This window comes from Sodiomyces alcalophilus (genome assembly GCF_042370955.1).
Source record: "Sodiomyces alcalophilus JCM 7366 unplaced genomic scaffold ACRALscaffold_1, whole genome shotgun sequence".
Classification (NCBI taxonomy): Eukaryota; Fungi; Ascomycota; class Sordariomycetes; order Glomerellales; family Plectosphaerellaceae; genus Sodiomyces; species Sodiomyces alcalophilus.
The window spans coordinates 3,769,807-3,790,012 of record NW_027263532.1 but is presented as its reverse complement, the minus strand read 5'-3'; the positions used below and the strand labels follow the sequence as shown (position 1 = coordinate 3,790,012).

Genomic DNA, 20,206 nt, shown 5'->3' with positions numbered 1-20,206 from the left:
CCGATTCCAAAACCCCCCAAGGTAGCCAGCCAGCCCATGTATACTGACCAAATGCTCGTCGACAACAAAGCAACTCCGCCGACATGTCCGAGTTCCCGTCCGGTTATAGTAACACTCCTTTCCTCTTGCCCTGCCTTGCAAACTTTTTATGTTCCGGGTCCTGGGGTATTCCGACAAATATTCCGGGTCCAAGAATCTTCCCAACCTAACCATTCACTTTCCTCGAGATAAAGAAAACAAGAAGGGGACGGGAGTTTCCCCATCGCAATATTTTTGAAAGTGATGGTAATAATGCCAAGTGAAGTCAGATGGAGTCGTCCGTTTTCCGTCTCGTCGAGGGTGCATTTCGGAGATCCTGTCGAATACACGACGGCATCACAAGACGAGAGAGCAGAACGATCTCCTAATGACGGCCTCAAAGCCGCTTGAAAGGGGATTTAGGCGGGCGACTTGCTGGGGGGAGCAGCACCGCCGTTCTGGCGCGCATCCCCACCACTGACAGAGAGCCCTCCAATTCCGCTCGAAAGGAAGGCAAACGGGTCGCTCTCGTGCTGGGCATAGAAATTGTTGGAAGGTCCAGCGGACGCGGGTCCATTCGAGGCAGACTGGAAAGCGGCTTCAGCGGCGCGGCTGTCGAAAGGACCCGCCGAATGGGCGCCGGGAGCCGGTCCGAATTGGGTGTTCAGAGACGAAGGGTAAGGGGCCGCACCGCCGCCCAAGCCAGAGGGAAGGGCGTAGGTGCTGGGCGGGCCGCCGAAATGCTGGCCGCCATACCCTCCACCGGAGCCAAAGTTACCGCCCCCCGAGCCGAAAGGACCAGGACCAGGCCCGCCGCCCATGGACCCTTGGTTCATGTTATAGGTAGAGGGGCCATCCATCGGGGCAGGGTAACCGCCCGAATCGGCGACGACGGCTGCGCCTGCGCGGCTGGCGCCGCACCGAAGACAGCAAACGTTCTTGGCGAAGTTGTGGTAACCGCAAACCTCGTTACCGCACTTCCAGTCGCCAGCACGGAAGGGGACGACACCGCTACCGCCCATGCGGCCGCCACCATGTCCCATGTGGCCGTGGTGATGCTGAGGAGGGGCCATCATCTGCGGAGGGCCATAGCCACTATAGCCGTATCCCATGTCGCCAGTCGGAGCAGCGCCAATGGCAGGGAACGAGCACCGGAAGCAGGCCGTGCGTCGCTGGAAATTGGAGAAGCCGCAAGACGGGCAGGTCCAGTCGCCAGGTCGAGGTCGGTTCTTGCTCGGTGGGAACGGGGTCAAGATCTCGGCGGCACGGTCCAGGACACGGCTTGATGACGGAGACACCTCAATCGCCTTCTCGTTAAGAGCGCGACCATTCATGCACAGACTCTCGGCAGCCTATACTGTGTTAGCGATCGAATGTACACAGAGAAAAGCCCAATACAAGCAAGATCCGGTGTGTTAGAGAGTCGGTGTCGGGAAACATGTTTTACAGGCACTGCCACCCAAGCAAAGTCGGCGGCATTTTGGGATTCGACAAAGGAAAGGAGGAATCAAGAAGGAACAAAAACAAGAAAAGAATTTCACAAACCTCTTCGTGGGAGGAGAACACCGCAAAGCCACTGCCAGTAGGCTTGTGCTGTTCGGGCGTACGGAGGGTCCAGAAAGCAATAGGACGGCCGCCGAACTGAGTAAACCAGCTCTCGAGTTCGGACTGGGTAGTATCATGGGGAAGACCCGACATGTGCAGGACCTTGCTCCGTTCCGAGAGGAAAGCACGAACGTCAGCGCGTGCGTCCATGGGACGGGTGAGGACGTCCGGGTGCTCGTGGGGCGGCTGCGACTTTCTAATCAGTCCTCGGAGGACGCGAGTGAGCGTGACGGCCTCCTCCATAGCACGGCGAGGAGATGCAGGAGCCAGCGCTTGGAGATGGAAGGGCAGATTATGTTTGATCGGAGCACTCGTCTGGATCGGCTCGACTTCGAGGGCCGCGCAGATGTTGGAGAGCATTGAGGGCCCAAAGGGCAGCGACTCGGGGTGGTGTTGTTGCCATCGCTGGTACTCGGTACGGAGGTCGAAGGTTCGCGAGTGCTGGAGGTACGGCGGCAGGACAACCGCCTTGTCACGAGCCTCACGGGGTAGCTGGACCCGCAGATCCCAGGCGTCGAGGGTAACAAAGACGAAGTCAAGATTTTGCGAGGTCAAGTACTCGTTGGCAAAGGCATCGAAGCGATTGATCGCATCCCGGAAGGTTCCCGCGTTCCGAACATGTTCCCAGGTCAAGGTGGTCAAGCTCGCTGGAAGTTCAACCCGTCAACTTTGGAACTTTGTTACATCATGTTTTATTTTCCAGAGGAGACCCCTTCGGATATTCGGGCTGACCTGGCGGTCTATGCCTTCGGATAGGTTGGAGAGGTTAAAATGGGCTCTCGGGGACGCGACTCACTGCAAAGTGGAGTAATGGGAGTGTTGATGGGCTTGACGAGAACGCTCTCACGAGTGACCTGGAAAGCAATTGCGTTAGGACGGTTTGAAAGGCCGCGGGAGGTGAGATTCGAGGAAAAGGTTAGAACAAAAGCAGAGAGCTAGCCACGTACCTCCTCGAGCGACTTGGCATCGAGAAGGATCCAACCGAGTTCAATAACCTCGGCGGAGTCCTTGGTGACGTAGACGCCGTGTTCATCGCAGGTAGTAGCTACGTGAATCACGACATAGCGATCAATGTTGAGCGGTGATCCCGGTTGCGATGCCGACATTGTGAAGATGACGAGTGACGAACCGTATTTGTCGTTTGAGGGAAGGAGCGAGGTAGAAAGTCGGAGAACTGCAAGAGACGAGAAATATTATAATAATAATAACAACAGTCCTCGGAATCTCAGGGCTGATCCGGACGTTTTCTCTTCTTTTGTTTTTTTGAGCTGGCACCACGGGGCAAATAGGCGGGCCAGAAGCTGAAGATTCGTCGGACAAGCAGCAACCAGCAGAGTCGAGGTCAACCGCAGCGATGACGGTGGGGTTCGAAGAACGGTTTCCTGGATAGCTCCTATGAGGCGTTCTTGCAAAGGCCTGGTATTGGGCAGGTCTTTTTTTTTTGTCCTTTTATCCTTTTTTTTCCTGGCCGTGACGGCTACCGCAACGTTGAGGCGCTGGAGGAGACGAGAAGGAAAATTGACGCGGTCCCTGTCTTCTCTTGAGTACTTTCTCAACCCTCGCCGACAGTCGGAATTACCGGGGGAGCTTGGAAGAGGAAAGGGAAAAGAGGAGCTGAGATATTAAAAAGAACGTGCAGGAATAATAGAGGAGGGAAGGATGGGAAATGGAAGATCCTGAAGCAGTGTGGTTGAAGGTAGATAGGTAGGTAGGTACCTCAGGAGTGCAGAACAAAATTGGAGTCGGCCTCGGGTGGGAAAGTACCTCCGTTGTAGATGTTACGAATAATTTCGGACTGGGGGGGCCCTTTGACAAGGTAGGCATGTACAGTACGTTTAATACGGTACATTTGGGGGAGGGAAAAAGGGGCGGGAGTGGATAAGGCAGATAACGAAAGACTTGATGACGGGATGGGACCGCGACTCGTCGTCTAATCCATTTGTCGCGTCATGTGTTTGTCGTTGGTGGTGCAGCGACGGGTTATTCCATCACAAATTTCCTGACAGTAACTCTTTTTCGATTACGTGAGGCACATTCACGCGCAGGTTTCCCGGTTGACGAGAATCCCCTATTAGTCGCTGGAGCACCTAATAAGGCATCCTATCTCGCGGACCATAGACTGAGATTAAAATACAGACGTGAGAACTGACACATACGTAATACCTCGAGGCTAATGAAAATATCCCAGGTCAAAGCAAATGGTGTGCATAAAGCGACCTGGGACTAATTAGATACGGTGTAGCTCGTCTCCGGGTACCCTTGACTGCTTCGAATAGTAGTTGGCCCGGGTACAGAGTGTCTACGGTATTCGTAAGATCACGGAAGGGGATCTTGAGGAAATACGTTGTAGTCGCCGGTGCTCATTGCCTGCCGGGCGGTTATGCTCTTCGAGCTCGATGCTTGAAGCACGTTAAACCGGAAACGCGGCCTGGTGGACGAGGCCACATCTGTCATCAATGCTTACTAGGACTTGCTAGGACAAGCAAAGATTCATCAAAACCAACTTTCTACCCTGCCTTATCATACGTTTTCCACCGGTAGACCATGGCCCAGATGGCGCTACGGATGCTGCAATGCTATGCGTTGTGAGCTTAGGTACTAACGGCAATTCATCGCAGAAAGTCCATCATTCCACACCCGGCCAGTCTGGTCAGTCCTTGGACGATAATGACAGCTGATACCCTGCTGGCCTACGTCGTACGTGCTTCCATCCTGGATATCCGTACTTCGTGCATTGGTAGGTATTACCTCTCCCTCATCCCATATATTCCTCCTGTGAACCTGCTCTACACGTACATAGGCTGCCCAGCCTGTAACCACGTTCTGAACATAAAGCATCTGTATCCCAGTACTGTGTGTGGTGATGGTTTCTTCTTCCATCCTGCTCGTTACACTAGGACCAGACCAGAAAGGAAATCACTTCGTCGTTGAGGTGTCAAGGGGCCACACCTAACATCTGCTGGAAGTTCCTGGTTAATAAAGCATGGCAAACCAGGGGCAGTGACACTAGCTGGGCCCGGGAAGGTCCACTGGCGGCCGTCCGGGATAGGCTGATGGAGCGGGACCTCCCAGGTAGCGACATGCCCAGTAAGAAGAACTAGCCCTAGTACTGTGTCCAACTTTTAATGGTACGAAGCATCACGAATACACCGCCTAATAGGGGGAGTCAAGCTGCACTTCTACATTAAGGACCAAGCCAATTATCTTAACGCCAGAATGGATAGCCGTAGTAGGTACGATATTATTGCTCTGCCTCGGGAGAGGAAGCACAATTGCAGAATAATCGCCTGGCCTCTCACACCCGAATTGAAATCCGGACATGAACTCCGACGTTTAAATTTCCCGTTGTCGGTCTTGCTACGTTATACACGTATCGTATATTGTTGCTCATTCTCCCGTTACAGCATCATACAAAACCCAGAGTATATATAATAAGTAAGCCTTGGAATGCCGCGTCTCATTCGTACAACGTAATTTCTGCCTTATGATACGCCTACCGGTGAAGCAGCCGTTCGGCTTTGCTTCCCTGAGACTAGAGCCGAAAAGGAGGGCAGAGTTTCTGATGGGACTGTGCCCTACGAATTTGATTGCGCAGCATCTCGGCGCATTTCAGTCTTTCGTTCTTGGCGCTTTGCCGACGGCGAGTTATGAACCCAGTCCACGAATATTTGGAATCGATAAGAAACAACTACTAACCACTTTCAACTGCCGCGGACACGAGATAGCACCTGGATAAGCTGGCTGGGGCAATCCGAAAGAAATCCGAAAGATACCTGCACTGGTGCCACATGAATTCCAACTGGTACCTGAGAAGATGAATTCCGAGCGCGGACGACAACCCCAGATAGAAAGTCGATGATATGTATACCAGATAGGCGGCTTGTCGTGAAGGTCACGTACGTAATCAGTGTAGCGTGGTCTCGGACAGCTGACGTCATATGGCTTCACTTCTCAAGGCTACCCCGTAAGGGTGCAACTCGAGGTCGAGGATAACGTCTGCCCAGCACAACCTTTACCTCAATTGGTAGGAAATACAGGCTGAAACCATAAGGTAAGTATTAACATGTGGTAGCTACGACGCTACCAAGGCTGCCCTTTCAATATGGTCACCCTCCCTTGGTGGCGCTAGCAGTTGCTCTCCTCTCCGCCATATATCTTCCGCAGTGTTTCGTCACCTAATACCTACCGACCGTGTATTCGTAAGTCGGGAAAGACTCAACTTCACCACCATACATACCATATCACATACACACAAAACAACGCCAGCCTGCGTTATCTACTTGCGTCGTACGCGAAACAACCAAGCACATACGAAAGAAACTGAGAACAGCAAGAATGGGTGCCATTTCAGCTATTATTATCGTCATCATCACCCTCTTCGGTACGTTTCCGTGTCATGTCTTGCCGAATCAACGAGACATGTACTGACCCAGGATATGCATACAGTGCCGCCAATCGGCGTTCTAGCAGTGGCCGGCTGTGGAATGGGTGAGTTGCCTTGAGCCCCGGCGTCTTAATCGCCCTGCCCAGAAATGCGAACCGCAGGCCCTAATGTGCTCCTCAGATTTCATCGTCAACATCCTCCTCACGATACTCGGATTCCTACCAGGCCTCATCCACGCGCTATACGTCCTTTATGTTTATTATGACCGTCGGGAGCAGATCCAGCAGGGCGCGATCATCACAGGTCGTGCTCCGGGCATCTACAGCGAGAAAGTTCAGAGTGGTGGCACCCGACGGTAAATCGGGAAGCGACGAAGAGATAAAGCTGGGGAGTTCACGATGGTTATCTGGCCGGGCATTGGCCAATTCAGTCTCTTCAGGAAGATGCACAAGATGCCGATGCCTTTCGGATACCAGAGAGGAGAGGACATGGGAGACAAGAGAGGTGCGGTGCTTCTGCGCTCACTGTGCCGGGAGGCCTGGTGCGAGCTGGACAGACAGGATCACCTTCACCAGGTCTCAATGGAACAGCGCATATGGCCTGTCCTGTCAGTCTTATAAGAACAATAAGTTTATATCGAGGGTTCCCTGGAACGCCGAGATCGGCCCATATGTGCAGTTTTATGGATACGTGGTGCCATAAGTACCGAAACCAATTAACATTCACCTATTAACCCGGTGCAGATTCCCGCAGACTGGTGAACATCGAGGGAGAAGGAAGCTTAACCATCCCTCACGTCAGTCCATCTCTAAAGCCACCTACCCGCAAGGACCTATGGCTGAGGGTATTGCGCTATCATTCCCAACTCCAACTCCCGTGTTATTGAGCCGCCGTTGGACATTGGCATATATCTTCAAACGAAATGGTGCCAGGATGCCGTTGGTTCTGATGTAGAAGCAGCCCTGAAGTTTACGAATAGAAAGCATAGACCAGTCTATACAGTGTGATGTTCACTATTAAGTCTAAATGACACTGTATACATTCGTAAGATGCTTCCCCCGCTATTTGATCCCCCGCACCATTGGACCCCTGGTGTTTTCAACGTCTAGGCTGCCCTTTGAACGGCAGCCACGACAGTCGTGCAGCGCATAAGGTAACGGTACTTATACCTACGGAGAGTACAACGTGCTCAGTACCTACCTACGTTACGCATTTACTCGTCACTGCAACATGCAACCTCACTCTCTTCTTACTCTCATCCATCCTCCGTGTCCGTTCTTTTTCCCAAACCCCAGGGCATTGGCAATCCGCGCCTCATACACCGTATAGTTGTGGCGGGACACCGAAGCATTTCCTGTCTCTTCGGACCGTTCGTTCTGAGCACAGCTGCTGATTCACCATCTCCACTCTGTCGCATCCGCAGATTCAACGTGTTATATTGAGGCCTCTGCGGACGCCACGAAGCCATACCGCGCAGCAGCTCGGCAAAGGGCAGGAGACGCATGCAAGTCTGTTTCTGTGGTCCTTTGCCGCTCCGAATTCCACGGCCATTGATCCTTATAGCCACTCCCATGCCTTATCTAGTGGAGCGGCATTTCGACCATTGACACAGAGCTGGCACTCCGTATTATGCGCACTCGGCCGCTGATCTGATCCTCCCTGCGCTTCTGCCCTTCTTTCCCCCCTCCGGGCGCATAAACCGCGACTCGAGTTGCTCTTGCACGCACCCATTTATCGCATATATATACCCCGCCTACCAAGTGTTCTTCTGCCCGAAATGGACAAAGGAAACATCCCGAGGGACCCTTCTGGCCTACCTCTACAGCAACACCTTACTCCCACCTCCCCAGGTCGTCCCAAGACCTCGGCTTCTTCTTCACTTTCACGCCGGTCCAAGAGACCAAGACGTTCATCGCTGCCTCTTTCTTTCCCTCTATGGTTCCAGTCAAACCAGTCCTCGACTTCACTCGTATACTTTACTGCCGAGGGCAAGCCGATCCCGCTCGACAATGACACTGCCGCCCACCGCACTTCAGCTCTAAGAGAGCTCAATACACAATATCCCTCCCGACCTCGCCACGCCAAGTCCACAGGCGCCCAGAATACTTACCCCCAACCGGTCCTTGTACGAACCTATTCCGGTGGTCGAGGAAGGACGTCCAAACCCGCTCGCAGCACCACCGGAGGCTATGGCCCTGGTACGTCGGTGAATTTTGGCACAGCAGCATCCGCAGGGCGTGTCGTCGCTTTCCGATCCCGACCCGGTACTCAGAAATATGGCCTATTGAGCATGGCTCGGGCAAAGGTTTTAAGAGAGTCTCTAGCCCATGATGCTGCCGCCAAGCTCCCACCCATTGAAGCCTACACCTTCAAAAGCATGATGGCCAACCTAGAAGCCGAGGGAGGGGACAGCGATATCAATGCCGACCTGGATCGCATTGCCGAGATTTGCGCGAGATCTCGCTATTCATTGAGTAACCAATATGAAGTCCATGTGGCGCCTCATGGGTCTGGGTCATCCTTTCTGGCTTCTGCCTCATCCAGACGTCAACAGGCTACGGGGCGTACACTGCAAGCCATGCCGGCTGACGATGAGCGGAACAACAGACGGCACCGCAAAAAGATGGGTCTCGTCGGCAAGAGAAGGAGTCTAGCCGTAGGGACGCTGGAGACTATCATGTCTTCTAGCGGCTCGTCGGAGGAAGGAAAGTCAAAGTCTAAGAAAAAATTGGCAGCTGAAACGGCCGAGGAGGTCCGTGAACGAGCTGCCCAGACAGTCGCCGCAGGTCTGGTCGAAGACAATGACGAGCATGTTGGCACTGGCATTCCGGCGAACCTAAAAGCCGCCGACAGCAAAAGGACACTCACAAGGAAAATGTCTTCGTCATTGGCCACGGCCATGATAGGAAGCGCTCGGCAGGATCCGAGCGTCAGTGATGCGACTTCGGCGCGCAACTCCTCGTCTACATTTCTGAGCGAGCCGGCCCTCCCTCAAACGTCGATAAGCCATCTAGAAGTTCGCACTGAGCCGGATGATACCGAGGCGAATGCCCCAAAGAAGGACGCCGATCAACCAGATATAAAAGCCCCTCGTTTGGAAGCAGGAGGCGAGACTCCGCCGTTGGAGCCCAGGGGCTTGCTCGAAGGCTTGAGTGGCTGGGTGCCGGCCTGGTCGTTCCCCCCAATGATGGCTCTCAGCTCTGCCTCTGCTCAAGGGGGCGCATCGCCAAGTCACGCCGAAGGAAGCCTGCGAGACCTGCTGAAAACAACAGCAGACGGGAGGGGAAAGGGTAAAAGGGTCGAGAAGTAACCCAATGGAGAATGCAACCTTGGCGCGATTATATCGATGCTGTGATTATGTATGCTACGGTTTGACGATTTTGACGATTCGACAGAGGTCCGTTGGAAACATGTGAACAGTTTCTACCAGAAATATGCCAGAGGCGTTGTAACCGAATGGTCTTTTTGCGAGCGGGTTTGAGCGAGGATGGACATTTCAAGGGTTAAGGGGGATCTGCAAGGCGCAACGCAAAATATGAGAGTTCAAGGTTCTTGGGGGAAACTCGTCGCAGCTCGGCCAATATAATGTTAGCCTCCCAAATCCATCCCTTTAGCAGGAAGCTTTGCTCGAGGGGGGGAAAAGAAAAGAGACAAAATCCGGTTCTTATAGGAGATTGTATTTTGGAGCACCCTACCGTGGGTAAGTGACGGCAGTATGTTGGCGCTCGGTAGACAACATCTTGTTCAGCTGTCTCTGTCCAAGCGTACAAATAAAGCACGCTCTTATAGCCCTGGAGAGAAACAAAGTGGCAAAGCCCTTGTGTGAGGCGAATGAATTGAGATCTACTATACAGTCCACCTCCCAATCCCTTTCACGTCCATGGAACCGACTGAGCTGACAGCTCATCTGACAATCAAGTACGGGAGAGGAGCGCCCGACCTATGCACCTGATGCCGGTGCCTCTCCATACCAGTCACTGTCGGGGCGCAGTTTCACCCGGGATGCGTAATATAACAGACACAGAAACGCCCTTCGCTTGCCTAACCTCAAAAACCGAGAGTCCTCCTTGGCGGGTGTACAAAATGCCGCTGAACTCCAATGCCGTGTGTATGCTGAATGCCGATCGCGGCGCGCCATGGTAAACAATCCCTCGCCTTACGTTTGCCAAAATCAGATCCATTACATGAAAGAAGGAAGAGACAAACAGTGTCATGAACCCACACTCTTGACCTTTTTTATTTTTATTTTCACGCCTCTTTGGCTGCGCTGACCTTGTTCACGGGTTGGACGGCTTTACCCTCGAGATGAACTCGCTTCGCGTCCCCTCGTTGATCATGGACATCGTTTTCGCGCTTGCGCTCCTTTTCTCTCGCCCGGGCTGCATGGCGCGCCTCTCTGTCTCGCCGTTCGTTCTCACGTCGGTGCTGTTTCGATTCGAGCTCATGCCAATCGCCTTCTAGCGTCGCCAATCTGAAAAAGATATATAGTTAGCCATGTTGCTGCTCCAGGTAGAATGGATAAAGCAATCCCGCATCGAGAAACTTACTCTACAGCTTGCCGAGGAGTGGGGTCCTCAGTCGTAAAGTAGGCGTGCTGAAGGGCTTCGGCGGCAGTTGGGCGTTTGGCCGGATCGTACTTGAAGATGGAGCAGAGAAGGTCGTAGGCCGCAGGTGTCAACTTGTCCTTGTACTTTGCCGCAAAAGTGTTGGCTCGACGGTACCCAGGCCTCAAGAGCTGGAACCACGGCATATCAACCAGGCCAGGCCACTCCGCCTTGTTGGGCGTCCCCATGACATTGTAGATCTTATCTAGTTGGCTGATCTCCCCGCCGTCACCGGGGAAAGTGGCGTGGCGCGTGAAAAACTCCATCATGATGCAGCCCGTGCTCCAGATATCGCACGCCGGGCCATAGCGAGTCTCACCTAGGAGAAGCTCGGGTGGCCGGTACCAGATGGTAATCACGCGGTTTGTGTAGTCCAGCTGGTGGTGTTTCGCATAAAAGCGAGCCAGGCCAAAGTCGGCGAGCTTGAGAATCCCGTCATTGCTGACAAGAATATTGGCGGCCTTGAGGTCGCGATGAAGAACCCCCCGGTTATGGAGGTAGTCCAAGCCCTCGAACATTTGTTTCGCCAGGTGCTTTTTCTGGGCAGCATCGAGCTTGAAGGTTGGATGGTTGAGAAGACCTGTCAAGTCGTGGGAGAGGTATTCGAAGACCATGAAGCAGTCGTTTCTCTCCACCATGACTTCTTGGAGCTGGACAATGTTGGGATGCCGAAGAGACTGGAGCAGCTTAATCTCTCGCACGGCCGTGACTGGGAAGCCATCCTTCTCGCCCTCCATGCGGATCCTCTTCAAAGCAACTAGACTCTTGGTGTAGACATGAACGCCCTTAAAAACCTTACCATAAGTGCCTGAGCCTACAACGGACTCGTTCCCGGGCTTGCGGAAATACACAGACTCTGATTTGACCAAATCCTCTGGCAAGCTCTTCCTGGGCTTCAGTCGTTTCATCTTCTTCTTCACGACCCGCGTCTTCGGGGGTGGGGGTGGTTTTGGTCCCGATGGCGGATGATGCCTTGGGTCATGCCTGGCTCTGGCGGACGCCGGCTCGGTGGGAGCTCCGCGTGGAGGATCCCGCGACCGCTGATCGGGTTGCTGGGACCGCTGGTCTGGTTCCTGGGTGGAATCACGCTTCGGAGGTGCAGCGTTGAACTTTTGGGAAATCTCTGGCTTCGGCGCCGTCGCAGCAGGCTTCGTAGACGCCTTAAATGCGAAGCTGAACTTGGATGATGCCGTTGACTGGGTGGATGGGCCTGACGGAGGCGGCCTGCTGGGAGGTGGCATACCCTTGTCCTCCATCTTCTCTGATGAAGTCTTATCTTCGACCTGCAAATCTTTTGACGGTCGAAATGGATTTGGTCTATCGCCAGACGCTTCTTCGCCCTTGTCGTTTGGTGCAGTTGATGTGGTAGAGTTAGGAGACTGGGATCTCATATTATCTGCCTGGGCGAGCGGACCCCGGCCACCTGAACCTTGAGCATTCAGAGTCCAGGTAAGATTCTTCACGTTGGCAGACCGGTAACCGGCTCGTCCAGAGCCGAACTGGCCGCCACGGAAAGCTCCACCACCTCGATAAGCATTGCCTCTGGGGTACTGTTGCATTGGCCCCGTCGGAGCAGACGGCGGCGGGGAGTATGAAGATGTTTGGTACGGAGCCTGTGCAGTGTTCTGCTGTGGCCCATGACCTGCTTGTGGATATTGTGGTGGGTATTGACTGTCGTGAGTTAGCACGCAGTTAATGGGAGAAGGGGAGACGCTCATGGAGTGTCAATCATGTCAATCACACGTACTGTTGGTGGGGAGAGCCGCTCCAACCATTCCTTGCGTAGGGTGAATGATTGGGCGAGCTGTGGTATGGATTCGGGGTGACGTGAGGCGATTGGGAATATTGACGAGGATCGTTGTAAGCAGGATTGCCGGAAAATGCATTGTGCATCTGCTGCCGGGCCCCAAAGCTACCCCGGTGGCCTCGTCCTGTCATGTTAACTTCAATGCTATTGGCACCAGAGGATGGCCCGTCTCGAGCGGATTTTCCCTGTTTCGTTCGATGTCCCGAGCCCCTGCTAGTGGAACGCGATCTGCGGCGAGGACGATCTGGACGGCGGCCGTCGTGAGGGGATAGGGGGGATCGCTGTCGTCGACTGGGACGTGGTGATCGCGGTCTGGGAGATCGAGTTCGTGCACGCGCGTGAGATTGTTCGGGATAATTAGGGGGCGACCGGTCTATACGACGGGAATCCGATTTATCCCTAGCCGAGGATCGTGAACGGCTGTGACGTCGGTCCTGTCGCCTCTTGTGTCTGGATGCCGTGCGGTAGTCGTCGGGATCCAGGGAAGGTGGACGATTACGCGATGCGCGGGTATCTGGATGTTCGTCGTCTCTTGCGTCGCCTCTCGCGTCTCTAGGGGCTCGTGAAGTTCGACTGGTGCTGTCGTCTCGTCTCGATCGTTTTCTATCCCAATCAGGCGAGGCCGGACTCCGGCTTCTCTGTCGTTTCGTAGGAGGTGAGGACGGAGGTCCACCGCGACCACGGCGAGTGCTTGGACTACGTGTCCGTTGACGGCCGCTTCTGGGGTCACGTCGCGACTGGTCGGCCGTGTCTCGAGAGCGAGTTGGCTGGTAGCGATCTTCTTTGCGCTCGTTTCGGCGGCGGGAGGAGCGAGACTGGCGGTATGATCTGTCCTTACCACGTTCTCTAGGGGTGTCGTGGATGGGAACGTTCGGTCGGTCTGTAGATTGACGATGCTCGAGCTGCGTCCCTCTGGGGCGGGTTTCAGGCTGTTTCTCGAGTTCGACGTCGCGCGGTAGAGGAGGCGTGGGAGATGTTGATCTACGAGAGGCTATCCCACCGTGCCCTGCTCTGCCTCGATCTGTGCGCTCTTGGGCGTGTCTCCGGTCGTCGTTCATGGCGACATGTCGGGGGCGTTGGGCTTGGGGAGGATCCATCTCTATGACTGCTGTGATTTGAGTTTTCAGGTGATGTTCGGCCGAAGTTTAGCCGACGGGTAGTATCGTGATAAGCGATAGCGTCGATGCCGCCTCCCGTCAGCCTCGAGCAATCCAGCAGGGACGGTACGAAGGATGTCCCAAAGAAAGCCTTGCTTGAGCACCCACCCACTCTCGTAATCAGTGCCACTGGGCATGCAATAGCTTAGATTTGGGCTTGTTGAGAGGGAACCATGTCCCGTTTCCCAGGGTGCAATGGATTGACAGGGTTGATGTGATGCAATTGAACAAACGCGATAAGCCAGCGGCATTTGCCAGTCTCTTGTTGGGTTGCTCCCAGAAAGAGAGAAGGGGTTGACAGAAGGAAATGCGTGGATCCAAGTTCCAGGTAGGCGTGGAACTTGAGGTGACACCCTTTAGGACCTTACCTTAGATATGTTCCGTGGCAGCAACAGGGAGCCACGGGGCTAAAGCTGGACTACGAGACGTGGAGATCCCAAGTCAGATCAGTCCCCGTCACACCCCACTCCTCATCAGGCAGCATGTCTCAACTCCAAGACGCGTGAAGGGACCCAGGCCATGGCCAGGGTTGTCGCTGTGCACTTGCAAGGCCACCGTAGTCCCTATCCTGCCACCACGCCGGAACCCGGTCAGACCAAACTGGTCTCATCAGCATGTGTTGTTTAACAACAAACCGTCCCGACCCTAAGCCGGGAATAGTTGTCCTTGATGACCACGCCAACTATACCGCTGCCCTTCAGCGATCACAGATATGAACCCCAATTCCTTGCCTCGGACCGCATGCCCACGGTCAGCGACAGGGCGACGATCAGCACCACCATAGCGGCACCTATCTAGATAATTACTATCCTACGACATGACCCACAAATAGCCTCCCCTGTTGAAGAGGCGTGCCTGTTAGCATTAGTCATGCCCTCTTTCGTGCGGGCTGCGTCAAGGTGGTAGACGTCGTGGGCGGGCCGCTACAGACGCCGCGGAAGTGGTCAAGCTAACGCAGCGCCTGTGAATAATTCGTAGTGTGGGCAAGGCGCATGATACTGAAATAAGAGTTGACGACGCGCCTTGCTTCCTCAAAAAAGTGACAGGCAGAGTCCATAGGTCAAATCTCGACAACAGGTCTATGATACGACCGTGCATTCGATTAAGAACCAAATGGCAGACAGACCAAAAGATTGGCCAGAAGTCAAAAGCTCACCAGCTAGAGTCTAAAGCTGGTTACGAAAAGCCCCGGGAGCTTTTACCTCGATGTTTTGCTGTCATGATCTGTGTGGTCGAGGGTGTGTTTGCGGTACGTTGCTGGGAGGAAGCCAGGATCAACCCAGTCTACCATGAGTCCTTATCATCAAGCGTGCCATTATACAAATGGCAGAATGATATCGATGCAAGATGTGGTGACAAGACTATGACCGGCTGAAGCAACTTCTTGTCCCATCGCTCACGACTGCGCAGGATAGTAAGACTTCCAGCTCAAAGCACCGGGGCGCATAGACGGATGCTTTATCTCAACTCGTCCGTAAAAAGGTGCAGCATGGATGGTGACAGGGTGCGGGCGAGTACCGAAATAGAAGTGCATGTCCCATGAGAGATGTCGAAGATTAGCGCAACGGGGAGTTGTCGCGTATTGAAAACCCAACAGCCATCGATAACCAAAGGCCTAGATGCGCCATGGGAATATCCTCAGAAGGTGGCCAGGTAGATTCGTTTCCTATTTCCCCATTCATTTGCCATTCCGGAATGACGGTGAACCCATCAGAGATCGAAATCGTACGCGGCGAGAGAACGAAGTCAAAACCCAGGCAGTCCCCGTTCCTCATAATCGAAGAGAACATGATGAACCAAGTTTTAATATTAAAGAGGAAAAACATTGGAGTTGCCCATGTCGCCCTGTTCTCCACGGCTTCGGGCTTCGGCTGGTTGTTGGTGGTTTGTGGTCAAGTCAAGTGTGTGCGTTTCGGCCTGAGATGGCACGGTGGAAAAACCTTGAAGAGGTTTAAGTCACGTGATGTAATCTTGTAGATTAGATATCACGTGTAATTTGTAATAAATCCCATTATCGATTGATTGCAAGAGGTCCAATAAGAGAAGTTCCCAGAGGCGATATGATACATCCTGACAATTTGCCATTAGCTGGCATATTTCAAGCATATCAATACAGACTACGTGGGAACCAAGGCACACGATATATTGATATTCGCTTCTTGGCTGATTCTCGATTGCCTACGTCGTACGTAAACGAAGCCTCTTTGCTACGTGCGAAGTACTCTGTAATACTGTCGAGAATGCGAGGAAATTTTCCCAAATTGACAATTTCGACACTATTCTTACTCTGTCTTAGCGCCGAACCCCGCATTCCATGATGTCATGTTTTGCCAATCTCCTGGAAAGTCGAAGTCTGCTGTGTGTTACGGTCGTCGATCTCCAAACTCGTCTGGTGTGGTGTTGTACACTATACGTACTACTAGTAGGTTCCCACGAGTCCTTCCACGTTATGGTTTTAGGTCATTGTAGCACGCCAGTTTTTAGTCCGTCCTGTAAGGTACGGTACACTTCGGCGCAAGGTACCACCACCACGGCTTCTTGAATTATTGGGCCGTGGTACCGTAGGTAGTGTAGATGGGGCCCTGCTGATGGTAAGACAACCATTAGTACAACGTACACAAACGGGAACGTTCCGAGATCAATGAGCCGAACAAGAGCTTTGCAAAAGATGCTAGTGTCAAGGGGTTGGGCCAAGGGCGGACCTTTGCTTTACTTTTGGTAGTCCAGACCCTGGGTTGGTGATCTGAAGGTAACTCGACTCTTCACATCCCCTCCAATCAGATCGCCAGCCCACTTCCTTTTGTGACGCCTCGTAGGTACCGAGTACGAGCGCACGAAAACTTCCAGCTGCAGCTTCCGCAATTCAGCTGTTCTTATGCTTGGCGGGAACGAGTTGAAGCTCGGGATCAGTGGATCAGTGGGTCGTGAGTTCAGGTCTCCCACCTGCAAGATTCCCTCGATGGTTGCCATGGTGTGGGATGGCATGGTTGTCCATCACCAAGAGGCGTCACGTCATGTACTATTTCTTCGTACCTTGCCTTCGTACAGTACTCCGTACCTCGCTAGCCTCGCTGGATCGTCACGTAAAACTTGCTTGCCCCCTCCTTTTTATCTGCGCAGTTCCTTTCCACTACGGACTTCCCGCGTCCTTTTCCTCTCTCTTCCACCGGCTTCCCACCCGAGTTCTCTCTCCGCACTGAGAACCCGCCTTTCTTTTCATTTTTGGGGATTTTAATTCTAATTTTTGGTTTCCGTAAGTATCTAACAGGATTCCTATAACGTTAGCGCTCAAAGCTGGGCTGTCAAGATGCGACGCATTAAACTAACCTTCTTTACAGGTAGGGAAAATTTTCAAGTTCAGGCGATCAAAGATTACCAATTGGGTTGATACCTAAAGTCTAGGAATTATTATTCATTCTTCCTCCTTTTATACGTTGACTTGGGTACTCGCTCTCGATCTCAAAGTTCGTTCGAGCTTGCTCTCCCCGCATCGCCAACAGCAGAATTCGACGGTAGGCCTTTAGCCGTCCACCACATTCGTCACCATGTCGCAAGATACGGATGTCCCCCAACGTGATGTCAAGAATCACCTCCTGTTCGAGATTTCGACCGAGGTCGCACATCGAGGTAAGCGCATTACATAGACGCCACTGGCTATCCTAAGCAGGCCACCACCTCTTGACCTGTTGATTAATGTCGTGGCATAGTGGGTGGCATATACTCCGTGATCAAATCGAAGGCGCCCGTTACTGCGGCCGAATACGGCGACCGATACACGCTTATTGGGCCACTCAACGCCACTTCTGTAGGGACAACCGATAACCAAGCATTGCCCCGGCCCCTTCTGGCAACTAACTAGATCCAGGCTGCAGTGGAGGTTGAAGAGTTGGAGCCCACGGTTCCAGCGCTCGCCAAGACGATCCAGTCGATGAAAGAGCGAGGTATCAACATTTTATATGGGAGATGGCTTATCGAAGGCGCGCCCCGTGTCCTGCTCCTCGACACCAAGACTGCCTACAGCTATCTGGACGAGTGGAAAACCGACCTGTGGAACATCGCCAGCATTCCTTCCCCCCCGAGCGACGAGGAAACCAACGAAGCTATTGTCTTTGGGTACCTGGTTGCGTGGTTTCTGGGAGAGGTGTGTGCGACAGCTTCGCGTCGGTAACACAGGTCGAGATTACATACTGACGTGAGTTCCCAGTTTGCGTGCCACGAGAGGAAAAAAGCCGTCATCGCACACTTCCACGAATGGTTGGCCGGCGTCGCGTTGCCCCTTGCCAAGAAACGGAGGATCGATGTCACGACCATATTCACTACGCACGCCACATTGCTGGGCCGTTACCTCTGTGCCGGTTCGGTCGATTTCTACAACAATCTGCAGCATTTCGACGTGGATGCCGAGGCCGGCAAGCGCGGCATTTACCATAGGTACTGCATCGAACGGGCGGCTGCCCACACATGCGATGTCTTTACCACAGTTTCGCACATCACGGCGTACGAGAGCGAGCACCTGCTGAAGCGTAAGCCTGACGGTGTGCTCCCGAACGGGCTCAATGTCACCAAGTTCTCGGCCGTGCACGAATTCCAAAACCTCCATCAGCAGGCCAAGGAAAAAATCCACGACTTCGTACGGGGCCACTTTTATGGCCACTACGATTTTGACCCCCAGAATACGCTGTATTTCTTCACTGCTGGCCGATATGAGTTCCGGAATAAAGGTGTCGACATGTTCATTGAATCGCTGGCACGCCTCAATTATCGTCTCAAGGAGTCCGGCAGCAAGACGACGGTTGTTGCGTTCGTCATCATGCCGGCCCAGACCACCTCGCTAACGGTGGAGGCGCTCAAGGGTCAAGCCGTGATGAAATCGCTCCGGGACACGGTCGATGTCATTGAGCGTAGTATTGGCAAACGCATCTTTGAACGTTCACTCAAGTGGCATGATGGCGACCCGCTGCCCGATGAGAAAGAACTGATCACGAGCCAGGACCGTGTCCTCCTAAGGCGACGCCTGTTCGCCATGAAGAGGCATACGCTTCCGCCCATCGTCACCCACAATATGGTCAACGACCACGACGACCCCATCCTGAATCAGATTCGGCGGGTTCAGCTGTTTAACCACCCTTCGGACCGCGTGAAAATCGTGTTCCATCCCGAGTTTCTGAACTCGGCCAACCCCGTGTTACCCATGGACTATGACGAGTTCGTGCGAGGTACCCATATGGGTATCTTTCCGTCGTACTACGAGCCGTGGGGCTACACGCCTGCGGAGTGTACTGTCATGGGGGTACCGAGCATCACGACCAACCTATCCGGTTTCGGGTGCTACATGGAGGAGCTGATTGAGAACTCGAGCGACTATGGAATTTACATCGTCGACCGGCGGACCAAGAGCGTAGATGACTCGGTCAACATGCTAACGACGCACATGTTTGATTTCTGCCAGAAGAGCCGTCGCCAGCGGATCAACCAGCGCAACCGGACGGAGCGGCTCAGCGACCTCCTGGACTGGAAGCGGATGGGGATGGAGTACGTGAAGGCACGACAGCTGGCGCTCCGCCGGGCGTATCCCTCATCGTTCGAGGGCGATGAGGAGGAGGAAGATGTGTTCCTTGGCGTGGAGCAGAAGATCTCGCGACCGTTCTCGGTGCCTGGATCTCCTCGCGACCGCACGGGGACGATGACACCGGGTGATTTTGCCAGCCTCCAGGAAGGCCGGGAGGGCCTGAGCACTGAAGATTACGTCTCGTGGAAGCTTCCGTAAGTTTTCTCCCGTTCGTTCCATCGCTCCCATCACCCTATGCTGACAAAACAGACACCGTGGTGATGACGAAGATCCCGACGAGTACCCGTTCCCGCTGACGCTCCGGACCAGGCGTCGTCCCGAGGCGGCGGCAGATACCCTGAACGGCGGCGCCGCACTGCTGCCCAATGAGGACGGGATCTGAGATGGACGTCTCGGCGGGTCATGGGAAACGGACAGGGGAAAAAAAAGAGAGAAGAGGCGGCCATGTGGAGCAAGATGGGAACTCGGGACTCTTTCCACTTGTCCCGCCAGGAGATGGACGCCGAAGGACTGGACAGATTGCATGAGACACGCCTTGATGTGTAAGAACGCCGGAGCGACTTTGCATACTGAGAAGGGGGAGCAGGACGAGTAGGACGAGCAGTCATTTGTTTTGGGATTTGTCTAATTCTTGCTCATCATGTTTGCTCGTAGTTATGTTCCAACGACTTGTCAGTTCATAGCCATATATGTTCGCCGAGGTATGATAAGCATAGCAAAGCAATGGTTGCGTTCCGTCCATCGATTGATCAAAGCGTCTGGCAATGGTAGAAATGGTCCGATTCTGACTATGCGTTGTTCTTCAGCAGTGAAAGAGATCTTGGCGAGCGCTGAAAGAAATGACCTTGCTGGTGGGCGTCTCGTCTCAACTGGGATGGTATTGTCGCCGGCCAATAGAGTGTAGACGCTGTGAAGGATTGGCGGTTGTTTTGTTTTACAGCACGGACCAATTTCCGCCGGCGTGAATTAAGAGTGGGGCAAGTGCCAGAGAAGCTTCGTGATGATAATGAGGGGAATTCCTTCCCCAGAATACCAAAAGTCTAGCGCAACGGTACGTACTGT

The 20,206-nt window shown here is 53.6% G+C and overlaps 7 protein-coding genes across 7 annotated transcripts; 3 read left to right on the top strand and 4 right to left on the bottom strand.

Annotated features, from left to right (window-relative positions):
- Window positions 1–437: 437 nt before the first annotated feature.
- On the bottom strand, window positions 438–2,729 carry ACRALDRAFT_2024554 (uncharacterized protein; the record flags this gene model as incomplete). Its single annotated transcript, XM_071020234.1, has 4 exons — window positions 438–1,370; window positions 1,564–2,270; window positions 2,420–2,477; window positions 2,571–2,729. The coding sequence occupies 4 exons, from the start codon at window positions 2,727–2,729 to the stop codon at window positions 438–440; spliced, it is 1,857 nt and encodes a 618-aa protein (XP_070879629.1).
- A 3,229-nt stretch (window positions 2,730–5,958) lies between these two features.
- Window positions 5,959–6,366, top strand: ACRALDRAFT_1053731 (uncharacterized protein; the record flags this gene model as incomplete). The annotated part of the gene is made up of 3 exons (XM_071015790.1): window positions 5,959–6,004; window positions 6,070–6,111; window positions 6,188–6,366. The coding sequence occupies 3 exons, from the start codon at window positions 5,959–5,961 to the stop codon at window positions 6,364–6,366; spliced, it is 267 nt and encodes an 88-aa protein (XP_070879628.1).
- Window positions 6,367–7,393: 1,027 nt separating this feature from the next.
- On the top strand, window positions 7,394–9,736 carry ACRALDRAFT_1059608 (uncharacterized protein). The gene has a single exon (XM_071016067.1). It carries the CDS (start codon window positions 7,785–7,787, stop codon window positions 9,315–9,317), a length of 1,533 nt encoding a protein of 510 aa, XP_070879627.1. The 5' UTR covers window positions 7,394–7,784; the 3' UTR covers window positions 9,318–9,736.
- Window positions 9,737–10,255: 519 nt separating this feature from the next.
- On the bottom strand, window positions 10,256–12,549 carry ACRALDRAFT_1026636 (uncharacterized protein; the record flags this gene model as incomplete). The annotated part of the gene is made up of 3 exons (XM_071014798.1): window positions 10,256–10,478; window positions 10,555–12,282; window positions 12,359–12,549. 3 exons carry the CDS (start codon window positions 12,547–12,549, stop codon window positions 10,256–10,258), a joined length of 2,142 nt encoding a protein of 713 aa, XP_070879626.1.
- Window positions 12,550–14,859: 2,310 nt separating this feature from the next.
- ACRALDRAFT_1059610 (uncharacterized protein) lies at window positions 14,860–15,441 on the bottom strand. Its single transcript, XM_071016068.1, has one exon. The coding sequence runs from the start codon at window positions 15,363–15,365 to the stop codon at window positions 15,132–15,134; it is 234 nt and encodes a 77-aa protein (XP_070879625.1). The 5' UTR covers window positions 15,366–15,441; the 3' UTR covers window positions 14,860–15,131.
- A 454-nt stretch (window positions 15,442–15,895) lies between these two features.
- Window positions 15,896–16,560, bottom strand: ACRALDRAFT_205472 (uncharacterized protein; the record flags this gene model as incomplete). The annotated part of the gene is made up of 3 exons (XM_071021716.1): window positions 15,896–15,964; window positions 16,084–16,246; window positions 16,289–16,560. The coding sequence occupies 3 exons, from the start codon at window positions 16,558–16,560 to the stop codon at window positions 15,896–15,898; spliced, it is 504 nt and encodes a 167-aa protein (XP_070879624.1).
- An 86-nt stretch (window positions 16,561–16,646) lies between these two features.
- ACRALDRAFT_1059611 (glycosyltransferase family 3 protein) lies at window positions 16,647–20,056 on the top strand. The gene is made up of 6 exons (XM_071016069.1): window positions 16,647–16,828; window positions 16,914–17,202; window positions 17,283–17,380; window positions 17,441–17,716; window positions 17,780–19,338; window positions 19,394–20,056. Exons 2-6 carry the CDS (start codon window positions 17,121–17,123, stop codon window positions 19,524–19,526), a joined length of 2,148 nt encoding a protein of 715 aa, XP_070879623.1. The 5' UTR covers window positions 16,647–16,828; window positions 16,914–17,120; the 3' UTR covers window positions 19,527–20,056.
- Window positions 20,057–20,206: the final 150 nt, after the last annotated feature.

What these genes read in the sequence shown, in the direction of transcription:
- ACRALDRAFT_1059610 (XM_071016068.1), bottom strand. Translation starts at nt 15,365, where the DNA reads ATGTTCTCTTCGATTATGAGGAACGGGGACTGCCTGGGTTTTGACTTC.
- ACRALDRAFT_1059611 (XM_071016069.1), top strand. Translation starts at nt 17,121, where the DNA reads ATGTCGCAAGATACGGATGTCCCCCAACGTGATGTCAAGAATCACCTC. An exon ending in TTGCGTGGTTTCTGGGAGAG is followed by an intron (nt 17,717 to 17,779) that starts GTGTGTGCGACA and finishes GTGAGTTCCCAG; the next exon opens with TTTGCGTGCCACGAGAGGAA. An exon ending in TACGTCTCGTGGAAGCTTCC is followed by an intron (nt 19,339 to 19,393) that starts GTAAGTTTTCTC and finishes CTGACAAAACAG; the next exon opens with ACACCGTGGTGATGACGAAG.
- ACRALDRAFT_1059608 (XM_071016067.1), top strand. Translation starts at nt 7,785, where the DNA reads ATGGACAAAGGAAACATCCCGAGGGACCCTTCTGGCCTACCTCTACAG.